This window comes from Haplochromis burtoni, unplaced genomic scaffold, assembly GCF_018398535.1.
Source record: "Haplochromis burtoni strain Fernald_Lab_line unplaced genomic scaffold, NCSU_Asbu1 Contig_33, whole genome shotgun sequence".
In the NCBI taxonomy this organism is placed as follows: Eukaryota; Metazoa; Chordata; class Actinopteri; order Cichliformes; family Cichlidae; genus Haplochromis; species Haplochromis burtoni.
The window spans coordinates 3193242-3207345 of record NW_024582394.1 but is presented as its reverse complement, the minus strand read 5'-3'; the positions used below and the strand labels follow the sequence as shown (position 1 = coordinate 3207345).

Sequence of the window (14104 nt, the reverse complement as noted above, 5' to 3'; positions counted from 1 at the left end):
GACATTGCGCTGTCATAGTAGCTGAAAAATATTGTAAATGAGTGTTACGTTCCCCTAAAAAGGTTCAGGGGATGAGGGGGATGTAACAAAATGTGTCCAGGTCGAAAAAAGGAGACAGAGAGGCAAAAGAGCTTTTTTAAAGCTTATATTAAGGATGTACACTTACCTTTTACAAACAAATATGTGCCACTCCAGTTAGTCCTAATCCACTCTGTGAGCCCACAGTGATAGATTCCCTCGTCCTCTTGGACGGTCTTCAAAATAGTCACATTGCTGAAACTGTTATCATTATGTTGCTCAAATCTTGATTTAGAAAATGCAGGACCATATTCCGCTGGTGTAGATTTAAACGATGTCATAATTAACTTTAGGGTATCCCCGTGATTCTGCTTGTACCAGTGGACTTCTCCACTCTGGAGCCCTTTGGGCAAAGCACATGTTAAGGTCACTGGTTCACCAAGTTGAACTGTTTTCACTGGAACCAGAGAATCTGAGGTAAAATAAATAAAATTAAAAAAACATTAAAAAGCATTATGTACATGTAAAAGTCATCTCACAGATTGTTTATTCTAATAGTCCTCTATTGGTTAGCGTGTACAAGCGAAGACAATTATTAGAGAGAAGAATAATTAAAAAAGCACTTACATCCTCGATGAAGAAAAATCAGTGTAATCCATACCATGATCATCTTGACAGTGTCTTTTGTTAAGGATGTTGTTCATATTTTAGTGAGTGAAGGAGGTGGGATGGCCATATCTTTGGTGTAAAATGCATCTGATTGGTTATCAGATTCAAAGCACACTTCCTGTCCTTGGCTTAATGAAACAAGGCTGTCATTCATCTCTCATTGCAGCTATCCACATTAATTACTGTTTGTTTTTTTCGTTGGAAGGCCGGTTTGTGTATGACTTCTATTCTGAATTCCAGTCTTTCAACTTAAAAGAACTACTGCTGTTTGCGATATGTACTCTACTGCAAGAAATGTATTACATTGTGCATCTTAGAGGCAGATTCTTATTCTGGCAGACTTTGATAGGGCACAAAATAAATTTTTCCTTGCAAGAAGTAAAGATCAGGCTGACCGAATGTTGCCTTTAAAAGTGGTTTTGCACCTGTAAAAACCAGAATTAGTCTATTTTCTTAACAGATATCAAAGTATATCGTGTGAAAAGAAAAACAAAATCGCACATAATCACAGAGGAAGAATCAGAATAATGCTGATCTTAAACTACACGATTTAAGCTAAAAATTTACTCACTCACATACAAACAACAACAGTTGTACTGCAAAGTAATTCTGGCAGACTTTGTATAACAACACAGCTGTGTAAGGAAGAGAGAAAGCTGTGCTGGTTGGTGGGTTCTTAGAGGAGTGGAATGAAGACAGGCAAGCTTTTTAACAGAGAGCGTAGAAAGTGGAGAACTAACCATCACACTAAAAAGTGCAAGAGAAAAATCTGACACATGGGAACCTTTATGATCCAATTTGAATTAGGTCATAAAGGTTGTAACTAGGGATGGGTATCGTTTAGGTTTTATCCGATACCGGTGCCAAATCGGTACTTTTGAAACGGTGCCGGTGCTTAAACGGTGCTCGAACCGGTGCTTAAAGAATGGAGAACACAAACTTTGTCCAAAAACCTCTCATGTTCAGCTGTTTTTTTTTGTAAAAAGATAACAATGTTAGCCTTTTCTGCAGCTATGGGGCATATATGGTATCACTCTTGGCTGGAAGCAGTGCTTAAACAATGGAAAAAACACAAACTTTGTCCAAAAACCTCTCATGTTTAGCTGTTTTCCACTTTTTCTTTGGTCATTTTAGCCTTTTTGGCCAGGGTGAAGGGAGTATCTGCCATCAAACAAGAAGACAGCCGCATGTAACTACGATGGTGTTTGCTAGTTCACCTTACATGCATTAATGTAATAACGTGGTTAGCCTACTCAACGTAAATTACACACGAACAACATTAAGCTACTCACGCAGAGAAGAACGGCTGCTGCCATCAGTAGATTTGAGGTGTTACCTCCTTTGACAGTATCACAGTATCAGCTTAAAGCACTTGTTGCAGGCTGCTGAGTTTGCATCTTTTGCTGTGAAGTACAGCCAGACTTTTGACCGCTTCGCCTTGGGCATTTTTAATCTGTAGCTCTGCTCTAAAAGAACGTACGTACCTGGCCCGCCTACTATCCTCGGAAACGTAAAATGATTGGCTAGAATCCAAAGTGTATCACAGCTCAGGAAAAAAAAAGCACCGAAATAAAGCACCGAAATGTGCGCTGCTTTTGGTCTGGTTACTACCGTTTATGTCAGAACCGGTGCACCGGTACCCATCCCTAGTTGTAACACATATAAGGCATGAATGCTATTTAGTAAGCTTAAATATTGCTGGGACTCGATGACTTCATCTTGGGTGTATACTTTGTTTGTACTGCCAGGTCTACGCCCAAACAAACAAGACATGAAAATTGTGAGAAATGAGGTTGGACTAGAAGTAACTGACTTTAGTATTGAAATGTGAAAAGCAAAGTGTTTAGGACAATAAAGGAAAATAAAGCAAGAGAAGAGTTTCTCAGAATTTGTCACCAAAATATTAATCTTGAAAAAAAAAAAACGGTTTTTTGGTCTAATGGCAGAAAGTGGTGAGAGTAAGTTGTCATAATTTTTTCTCCTTTTTTTCAGCGTGTGGGGGGGGAATGGGTCTAAAACATCGATACTGCTTCTTACTAACAGATATAAAGCAAATATTAGAGCAATACTGAATAAAACAACTCTTTTTCCTGTCCTGTTTAATCCATTGATTAGTGGCTTAATTGATTATGTAGCTTAGGAAGCTGTGCAGCTAACAGGTCACACAACATACCAGGCTACCAGAGCAAGTGACTCCGGTAAGGCCAGCGGGAGAGGACTGTATGTGTATACAAACAACAGAAGGTGCACACACACTAAGATTACCAACACTCAGTGCTCCCTGGACTTGAAGTATTTGACTGTTACGTGTCGCCCCTTTTATCTACCTGGAGAACTCAGGGGTAATGATTACTACTGTAATACTTTAGCCACCTGCTAAATGCTATTAGCAAGCAACATCCTTAACATGGTGAAACCAACTGCTAGAGTTCTAGTGAGGCCCAAGAGAACATCTGAACAGCTTTGGGGCTGCTTTGATTGAACTGACTGGTCTAGTTTTAAGGATGATGACATCTACACTTACACTGTACTCCTCTATTATAAGAAGTTGTACGACACGATCACTACCACAAAACATATTTCCCTTCTCTAACAACGAGCTGTGGATAATGAAAGATGTCCGAGTCCTGCTTAAGGCCCTTAACATGGTTTTCAGATCTGATGGCATACAACAATATAGTGTTGTCAGGTCTGGTTTGAAGAGGGGCATCAGAGATGCCAAGGTAGATGGATTGATTATTTTATAGCACATTTCTACTCTGTCTGAGACTTAAAGAGACGTGAATTAAAGCTTTTATGTTCACTTCCCACTGCCTTGAGGAAGTCACAAAGATCTTAAAGGACTCATCCCATCCTGCCCATCATCTGTTCAACCTGGTGCTCTCCATCAGTAAAACCACAGACAGATTGTCTAACTGTTTTTAACATTTTTTAAGTCATCAAATATTAAAATATTAGTTATATGAAGTATTTGCAAGGTAAATCATTGTCGAAACAAAAAAACCCAAACAGGTTGGATCACTATTTTGAGAAAGAAAAGAAATAAAGAGAAGAGAACAAAACAAAAAAATAAGGACAGAAGCAAATATTTTTTAGTGCACTGCATTTGTAAGTTCGTCATTCGTATAACCACAGTAAACATGTGCTGCTCACATTGAACATCATGTGTGCTTCAGTTTAATTGATCTTTAAATGTTGTCCTGACTACCTGCTTGGCAGACCACAGTACTCACCACAGTGAATACTGGTGTTGTAGTTTTAGTTGTGCTCTAATAGTGCTTTAAGAGGAAACCAAAGTATCTTCTTATAGTGAAATAAAAGTGCTACAAATCACACCAAAAGCCACAGTTTGGTACTAGAAAGTGTTTTATTTATTTACATATTATGATGGTCCAAGAAAACATCTCTAAAAATGTGTTCCTCCACTTCACTACAAGTGCATCCCCACTTAGGTCTTTACGTTTGACAACAGTAGTTTTCTTTACATAGTATTGTATAACTCAGCCTTTTGCTTTTGTGAAAGTAAGCCTGAGACTTAATTTAGAAAAGTGTAAAGTAATGTCCCTAGCCAGACTGAAAAGGTTGCATGCATGTATACAGATGTAGAAGTTTATGCTTAAACAGAAGTTTAACTAAAATACATTTTTAAGCTTACAATGGTATCTAATATACCTAATATTAGGTGTACTCTACTGTGACATAAAAGAAACACCTAAATTATTCAGTGGATCCAAAAGGCTCATTAATCCAGCCCAAAGGCCTTGACAGCAGTGTAGAGTCTCTCCCTCTCAGCTGCATCTGTTGTCCCACCTCTGCCAGTTCCCATCATGGCAAAGACTGCAGCAGAGTAAAACCACACATCCTCTGCTTTCTAAGGGGAAAAAACAAAATGTCAAAAGTAACATTTCATTCTGATGAGGTTAATTCAGCCTTTTACTACTTTACCTGTTGAGTTTTCTGGATACCAGTGTTTTTTCGCAGGGGAACAACACCTACATTATGGAATATGAAAAAAAAAACAAGAACTATGAATGCAGCAATTCAAATATAATGCTGTTTTCTGAATAGCTGCTATTACCTTATGCAATTATCCTGCTGTATTTTCTTGCATTGCAGCAATCAGGACAGCTATAACAATCAGAGCATATAGTCAAGACAGCACACAGCATAAGAATAACTGTCACTGGCACCCTGTGACCATAATGCTGCTTCCTGGAACAATATGAATAAAAAAATCTGACAGCTACAGTGTATCAAAATGTTTTAATTGATAGACCGGTGATTGCGTTACCATGAATGTCTGGCTTAGTTCCAGATGATACTGTCGAACTCTGAGCAACAGAAGAGTTGGAAATGCTCTGATTTTTTCCTGCTGGACATAAAGGGTTTTTTTTTAAGTTATACAAGCTTTGTTATAAATTTTTAATTTTGGAATTGTGTATATTAAATTAGAGGCACACTATTTTTTAAAAAAAAATAATTTTAAATTAATACTCTACTACTAATAATATTGCCAAAATAATAACAAATGTGCATTTAAAACAAATAAAGTTAGATTCTGGTGAAAAACACAATAAAAAGAAATAAAACAAAATAAAAAAATATTAAAAATGAGAAATATTTTGAAATGTACTGATTTTGTCATTACCTTTTATTAATAAATGCATCCCAGTCCATATAATGTCTGCAAGCCACTCGGAGACTCCACAGTGATACATTCCCTCATCTTCTTGAATTGTCCTCAAAATGGTCAGGTTACTAAAACTGCTGTTGCTTTTTATCTCCCATCTGGATTTAGGAAAATCTTGTGCATACTCAGGTGGTTTAGATTTCCGCACTGTCACAATTATTTTCAGTGTATCCCCGGCACTCTGTTTATACCAGTGGACTTGTCGAGGGAGGACCTCTGTGTGAGGTAGACTACAGATGAAGGTTGCAGGTTCTCCAGCTTGAACAGTGATTTGTGAAACCAGTGCATCTGACATAACACATTAAAGCACATTGAGTAACAATATATGATCCAATATGACTAGGCTGACATGCATGTCTTGACTATGAGCATTTAAGACTGAATAAAAAAGCACTTACATCCTTGATGAAGAAGATTCAGTGCAATCCAAAACACAATCATCTTCACATTGTCTTCTTCTTGGAGACTTGTCGATAATCAGCAACGTAGGTCGATAGGTCAGACTGCTGAGTACATTAAACGTGCACTTCCTGTGACACAACTTGGAGTGCCTTGCATTTAGGTGGGTGTAGTCACCCTCAACTAGCCTTTCAGTTTTAAAAAGATGTCTTTGTGTGAATGACTTTTGGATTCTCAGGACATTTTGTGTCATTTATTACTGTGTAATGCACTTGAAATGTTGTTTTGATTGGGAAGGAATAGTCATCATTAGTGCAGCAGAAATGGCCATGCAACAAACATTGCTGCTTGCTCCTATTTTCACCTCTCTCTGTATTACATAGAACACTTTATTTTAACACCTTTTTCAAGCCAAATGTACAAGAGGAAATGTGTGTGCCTCGTGCACAGAGTGAGACACTGTGAACTAGACATTCTTTGCTGGCATGTTGCAAGAAATTTTTGCATGCTTGTTAAAGCCACTTTGGATAATCCTAAAATCTGAATGATAACAGTATTTTGTGGTTAAGCTGTAACATTTCGCAAATATAACAGTAGCAAAATAAGTGAAGGATGGAGTATGGTATGTTAGGATCTAGTAAGAATTTGGTAGCAAAAGCTTAAAAGAAAAAACAGGCACAATGGAAACATCTTTAAGGCAGTTTTTTTTTTCCTACAATGTCCCAAAGAAAATCCCACGAGTCCAATGTTTGGATGTGTAATGTATTACAAGGAACATGCGTCATTGTCGTCGCTTTCCTGTGCTTCTTCTCTCTTTGTCAGTTTTCTCCCTGTAAATGTTATTGTACAGTTAACCAAAAACACCTTATTTTTCCTGATAAAGTGCAAAATAAAAAATTTTTTTTTTTTTTTTTTTTTTTTTTGGCCTGTCCCGTTTGGCTCTTTTGCATCAGAATTGTTGTCTAAAGGCAAAGAAAGATACCCAACGGATTTTACTTTACCAAACTGACCATCCCAGCCTTGCCGTAATGGTCCATTTGATTCACCTTTTATTGTTTATTTTATTTTCACTTACTGAATACGGGACAGACTTGACTGGGGGAAAGAAGGGGAGAAAGAAAGAGGGAAAGAGAAACAGCTGAGAAGAGGGACGGGGGAGAAGGGCAAAAGACAAAAACCAACAAAACGGGCAGAGGAAAAAAAAATGCATATATCAATCACCTGGATCACCTGCTGAGAAAGAAAAAAGAGAGCAAGGTGTTGACAGAGTGAGAGACTGAACACTGGAAAGTCACTGTGTCTCCTGGATGGATTGGATTTGATCCTGTCAGCTGTTGAACAACTACTGATGCTTTCTGATTGTTTCCTGTGTAATAAAAATGCAAAGACATTGCGCTGTCATAGTAGCTGAAAAATATTGTAAATGAGTGTTACGTTCCCCTAAAAAGGTTCAGGGGATGAGGGGGATGTAACAAAATGTGTCCAGGTCGAAAAAAGGAGACAGAGAGGCAAAAGAGCTTTTTTAAAGCTTATATTAAGGATGTACACTTACCTTTTACAAACAAATATGTGCCACTCCAGTTAGTCCTAATCCACTCTGTGAGCCCACAGTGATAGATTCCCTCGTCCTCTTGGACGGTCTTCAAAATAGTCACATTGCTGAAATTGTTATCATTATGTTGCTTAAATCTTGATTTAGAAAATGCAGGACCATATTCCGGTGGTGTAGATTTAAACGATGTCATAATTAACTTTAGGGTATCCCCGTGATTCTGCTTGTACCAGTGGACTTCTCCACTCTGGAGCCCTTTGGGCAAAGCACATGTTAAGGTCACTGGTTCACCAAGCTGAACTGTTTTCACTGGAACCAGAGAATCTGAGGTAAAATAAATAAAATTAAAAAAACATTAAAAAGCATTATGTACATGTAAAAGTCATCTCACAGATTGTTTATTCTAATAGTCCTCTATTGGTTAGCGTGTACAAGCGAAGACAATTATTAGAGAGAAGAATAAAAAAAAGCACTTACATCCTCGATGAAGAAAAATCAGTGTAATCCATACCATGATCATCTTGACAGTGTCTTTTGTTAAGGATGTTGTTCATATTTTAGTGAGTGAAGGAGGTGGGATGGCCATATCTTTGGTGTAAAATGCATCTGATTGGTTATCAGATTCAAAGCACGCTTCCTGTCCTTGGCTTAATGAAACAAGGCTGTCATTCATCTCTCATTGCAGCTATCCACATTAATTACTGTTTGTTTTTTTCGTTGGAAGGCCGGTTTGTGTATGAGTTCTATTCTGAATTCCAGTCTTTCAACTTAAAAGAACTACTGCTGTTTGCGATATGTACTCTACTGCAAGAAATGTATTACATTGTGCATCTTAGAGGCAGATTCTAATTCTGGCAGACTTTGTATAACAACAGAGCTGTGTAAGGAAGAAAGAAAGCTGTGCTGGTTGGTGGGTTCTTAGTGGAGTGGAATGAAGACAGGCAAGCTTTTTAACAGAGAGCGTAGAAAGTGGAGAACTAACCATCACACTAAAAAGTGCAAGAGAAAAATCTGACACATGGGAACCTTTATGATCCAATTTGAATTGGGTCATAAAGGTTGTAACTAGGGATGGGTATCGTTTAGGTTTTATCCGATACCCGTTGTTAGAGAAGGGAAATATGTTTTGTGGTAGTGATCGTGTCGTACAACTTCTTATAATAGAGGAGTACAGTGTAAGTGTAGATGTCATCATCCTTAAAACTAGACCAGTCAGTTCAATCAAAGCAGCCCCAAAGCTGTTCAGATGTTCTCTTGGGCCTCACTAGAACTCTAGCAGTTGGTTTCACCATGTTAAGGATGTTGCTTGCTAATAGCATTTAGCAGGTGGCTAAAGTATTACAGTAGTAATCATTACCCCTGAGTTCTCCAGGTAGATAAAAGGGGCGACACGTAACAGTCAAATACTTCAAGTCCAGGGAGCACTGAGTGTTGGTAATCTTAGTGTGTGTGCACCTTCTGTTGTTTGTATACACATACAGTCCTCTCCCGCTGGCCTTACCGGAGTCACTTGCTCTGGTAGCCTGGTATGTTGTGTGACCTGTTAGCTGCACAGCTTCCTAAGCTACATAATCAATTAAGCCACTAATCAATGGATTAAACAGGACAGGAAAAAGAGTTGTTTTATTCAGTATTGCTCTAATATTTGCTTTATATCTGTTAGTAAGAAGCAGTATCGATGTTTTAGACCCATTCCCCCCCCACACGCTGAAAAAAAGGAGAAAAAATTATGACAACTTACTCTCACCACTTTCTGCCATTAGACCAAAAAACCGTTTTTTTTTTTTCAAGATTAATATTTTGGTGACAAATTCTGAGAAACTCTTCTCTTGCTTTATTTTCCTTTATTGTCCTAAACACTTTGCTTTTCACATTTCAATACTAAAGTCAGTTACTTCTAGTCCAACCTCATTTCTCACAATTTTCATGTCTTGTTTGTTTGGGCGTAGACCTGGCAGTACAAACAAAGTATACACCCAAGATGAAGTCATCGAGTCCCAGCAATATTTAAGCTTACTAAATAGCATTCATGCCTTATATGTGTTACAACTAGGGATGGGTACCGGTGCACCGGTTCTGACATAAACGGTAGTAACCAGACCAAAAGCAGCGCACATTTCGGTGCTTTATTTCGGTGCTTTTTTTTTCCTGAGCTGTGATACACTTTGGATTCTAGCCAATCATTTTACGTTTCCGAGGATAGTAGGCGGGCCAGGTACGTACGTTCTTTTAGAGCAGAGCTACAGATTAAAAATGCCCAAGGCGAAGCGGTCAAAAGTCTGGCTGTACTTCACAGCAAAAGATGCAAACTCAGCAGCCTGCAACAAGTGCTTTAAGCTGATACTGTGATACTGTCAAAGGAGGTAACACCTCAAATCTACTGATGGCAGCAGCCGTTCTTCTCTGCGTGAGTAGCTTAATGTTGTTCGTGTGTAATTTACGTTGAGTAGGCTAACCACGTTATTACATTAATGCATGTAAGGTGAACTAGCAAACACCATCGTAGTTACATGCGGCTGTCTTCTTGTTTGATGGCAGATACTCCCTTCACCCTGGCCAAAAAGGCTAAAATGACCAAAGAAAAAGTGGAAAACAGCTAAACATGAGAGGTTTTTGGACAAAGTTTGTGTTTTTTCCATTGTTTAAGCACTGCTTCCAGCCAAGAGTGATACCATATATGCCCCATAGCTGCAGAAAAGGCTAACATTGTTATCTTTTTACAAAAAAAAACAGCTGAACATGAGAGGTTTTTGGACAAAGTTTGTGTTCTCCATTCTTTAAGCACCGGTTCGAGCACCGTTTAAGCACCGGCACCGTTTCAAAAGTACCGATTTGGCACCGGTATCGGATAAAACCTAAACGATACCCATCCCTAGTTACAACCTTTATGACCTAATTCAAATTGGATCATAAAGGTTCCCATGTGTCAGATTTTTCTCTTGCACTTTTTAGTGTGATGGTTAGTTCTCCACTTTCTACGCTCTCTGTTAAAAAGCTTGCCTGTCTTCATTCCACTCCTCTAAGAACCCACCAACCAGCACAGCTTTCTCTCTTCCTTACACAGCTGTGTTGTTATACAAAGTCTGCCAGAATTACTTTGCAGTACAACTGTTGTTGTTTGTATGTGAGTGAGTAAATTTTTAGCTTAAATCGTGTAGTTTAAGATCAGCATTATTCTGATTCTTCCTCTGTGATTATGTGCGATTTTGTTTTTCTTTTCACACGATATACTTTGATATCTGTTAAGAAAATAGACTAATTCTGGTTTTTACAGGTGCAAAACCACTTTTAAAGGCAACATTCGGTCAGCCTGATCTTTACTTCTTGCAAGGAAAAATTTATTTTGTGCCCTATCAAAGTCTGCCAGAATAAGAATCTGCCTCTAAGATGCACAATGTAATACATTTCTTGCAGTAGAGTACATATCGCAAACAGCAGTAGTTCTTTTAAGTTGAAAGACTGGAATTCAGAATAGAAGTCATACACAAACCGGCCTTCCAACGAAAAAAACAAACAGTAATTAATGTGGATAGCTGCAATGAGAGATGAATGACAGCCTTGTTTCATTAAGCCAAGGACAGGAAGTGTGCTTTGAATCTGATAACCAATCAGATGCATTTTACACCAAAGATATGGCCATCCCACCTCCTTCACTCACTAAAATATGAATAACATCCTTAACAAAAGACACTGTCAAGATGATCATGGTATGGATTACACTGATTTTTCTTCATCGAGGATGTAAGTGCTTTTTTAAATTATTCTCTCTCTCTAATAATTGTCTTCGCTTGTACACGCTAACCAATAGAGGACTATTAGAATAAACAATCTGTGAGATGACTTTTACATGTACATAATGCTTTTTAATGTTTTTTTAATTTTATTTATTTTACCTCAGATTCTCTGGTTCCAGTGAAAACAGTTCAACTTGGTGAACCAGTGACCTTAACATGTGCTTTGCCCAAAGGGCTCCAGAGTGGAGAAGTCCACTGGTACAAGCAGAATCACGGGGATACCCTAAAGTTAATTATGACATCGTTTAAATCTACACCAGCGGAATATGGTCCTGCATTTTCTAAATCAAGATTTGAGCAACATAATGATAACAGTTTCAGCAATGTGACTATTTTGAAGACCGTCCAAGAGGACGAGGGAATCTATCACTGTGGGCTCACAGAGTGGATTAGGACTAACTGGAGTGGCACATATTTGTTTGTAAAAGGTAAGTGTACATCCTTAATATAAGCTTTAAAAAAGCTCTTTTGCCTCTCTGTCTCCTTTTTTCGACCTGGACACATTTTGTTACATCCCCCTCATCCCCTGAACCTTTTTAGGGGAACGTAACACTCATTTACAATATTTTTCAGCTACTATGACAGCGCAATGTCTTTGCATTTTTATTACACAGGAAACAATCAGAAAGCATCAGTAGTTGTTCAACAGCTGACAGGATCAAATCCAATCCATCCAGGAGACACAGTGACTTTCCAGTGTTCAGTCTCTCACTCTGTCAACAAGACGTGTCCAGGAGGTCTCAGAGTTCTTTGGTTCAGAGACAGATCTCATGAATCTCATCCAGTCATTTACGCTGATGTAAATACACATGATGAATGTGAGAATCGATCTGAGACTCAGAAGAGATGCATTTATCGCTTCTCTAAGCACGTCAGCTCCTCCGATGCTGGGACTTACTACTGTGCTGTGGCCACATGTGGGGAGATATTATTTGGAAATGGAACTAAACTGGATATTCACGGTACCTGTACCACTCATCTTTTAATTTGAAAATTAGAATTTTTAAGTTTAAAATTTGTAAATTTCAGCTGAATTTAGCAGCATTTTGGTGTAAAACAAGTATTTTCTATTTCACAGCAATCTCATTAGGAGATGACATTAAACTTATTTAATTTTGCATCCACTCTAAAGGGAAAATTGTATCATTCTGCTTTCCATTACTTCAAAAAGGGGAAAAAATTATAAACTAACAAACACATGTTTTGTTTTTTTCTTTGTCGTTCCAGGAGACTACTCATGGTCAAAGAGCGCCAGCACAGTTATTTTTCTACTGTGTGCTTTACTGGCGATATGTCTGATTGTTATAGCTGTCCTTATTTGCACATCAAAGAAAAACAGCATGGATAACTGTGAAGGTAATTAAAGTTAATCATAGCAATCTTATCAATGAATTTAAGTAAAATGTTTTTAATTTGAATTCATTGTTATCTGTATTATTCTGCAATATTAAGGTTCTGCTGATTCTGCAGAACAATACTTTAGGATCAGAGAAGTACAATACAGCGTAAACAGTACTTTAAACACTAGGGCTGTTCCTAATTTAAAAAAGTCCTACATTGTGTTTAGGTTTTAACATTTCCCATATTTTTCTTTGATTGATTTTCCTAGAATAAGCACACTTGGATGTTTTCTGCTGCTGTCTTTACCCTGATGAAAGCTGAGAGAGGTGCATTAAAGGATGGAAAAATGTCGAAAAGGCAGCGACTCTACATGGCTTGCAAGGCTTTGGGGCTGGATTAGTGAATTAGCTAGCCTATTGAGTATGCAATAATTGAGCTGATGTTTGCTTTTTAATAATGGGCTTCTTATCTCTTTTAGTATTCAATACAGTATATGTTATATCAGCATGCTTATTTGTATTTAGATTGAATTATCTGCAGACACTGCATTGATGCATGAATGCTGTTGCATGAACTGTGTGCAAAAGTCAAAGGCAGAAATGTAATTTCAGTTCTGTAATGTATCAACTGTACTAAAATTCTGCAACATGAATAAATATAATGCTTAAAAGAGAAATTTGTTTGTGAAATTATTCTATAAATAGGCTTTAATAGATGACCACCCTGGATAGGTTGTCAGTCTATCACATGGCTAACATGGAGATGCATACAACCATTAACACCTATGATTCATTTTTATTATAACAGTCTAAATGCAAGACTTAACTTGCATACTATGCTAGAAATAGTGTGCTATTAATAGGGAATTTAATGATAATGTGTTGATAAAATTAAAAGTAGTGATTTGTATTAGCTTTACTACTTTTAGTCAAAGATCTAACCTTTAGAGTAGTTTTACAAAGTTGTGTTTTGCCTTGCTAAGAAGGAAAAATACAAAAATAAATGCAATTCTTTTCCACTTTAGTTCCTTCACAAAACAGGATTTCACATGTAATTCCCATCCATAGTTTTGTATAGATTAGAGACACAGCTTTCATCATTCCATATAATTCCTGTACCTCCAAGTGTAAATTAACTTTGTTACATCATCATCATCATCATCATCATCACCTTTATTTATAAAGCACTTTAAAAGCAACCAGCTGACACAAAGTGCTGTACATTGGAACTATAATAAAATTACATAAGATATAAATAAAAGCCAAATAAAAGAAAAAAAAATAATTAATTAAATAACTAATTAATTACAAAAGAGAAACTAAGTCTCACTGAGGTCAAAAGCCAAAGAATAAAAATGTTTTAAGACGTGTTTTAAAAGTGGACAGTGAAGGCGCCTCTCTAACATGCAAGGACAGGTTATTCCATAATTTAGGAGCCACGTTAGAAAAGGCCCTGTCCCCTCGGAGCTTCCTCCTGGATCTTGGTACTTCCAGGAGCAGCTGGTCAGCTGACCTAAGAGACCGACAGGGTGTGCAGCGACATTTTGAACCAGCAGCAGACGTGAGAGCAGCGACTGACTGGCCCCCACATAAAGTGCGTTACAGTAGTCCAGACGGGAAGAAATAAAAGCATGGATCACTT

The 14104-nt window shown here is 37.7% G+C and overlaps 1 protein-coding gene, 1 long non-coding RNA gene and 1 gene segment (V, D, J or C); all 3 read right to left on the bottom strand.

Annotated features, from left to right (window-relative positions):
- The window catches only part of LOC121814291 (signal-regulatory protein beta-2-like), a 1899-nt gene extending 1415 nt beyond the window's left edge, over nucleotides 1-484 (bottom strand). Inside the window, exon 1 of the mRNA XM_042219437.1 lies at nucleotides 167-484. Coding sequence (XP_042075371.1) covers nucleotides 167-359 — 193 coding nt within the window. The 5' untranslated portion in view covers nucleotides 360-484. The remainder of the gene's footprint in view (nucleotides 1-166) is intronic.
- A 4383-nt stretch (nucleotides 485-4867) lies between these two features.
- On the bottom strand, nucleotides 4868-5978 carry LOC121814299. The segment is given in 4 exon segments: nucleotides 4868-4899; nucleotides 4979-5056; nucleotides 5336-5665; nucleotides 5776-5978. Coding segments are annotated over 4 exon segments (483 nt in total).
- Nucleotides 5979-7035: 1057 nt separating this feature from the next.
- On the bottom strand, nucleotides 7036-8365 carry LOC121814294. Its single transcript, XR_006054255.1, has 3 exons — nucleotides 7806-8365; nucleotides 7329-7652; nucleotides 7036-7142 (listed from the first exon to the last, which is right to left on the bottom strand). It is a non-coding gene; the product is annotated as an uncharacterized LOC121814294 (long non-coding RNA).
- Nucleotides 8366-14104: the final 5739 nt, after the last annotated feature.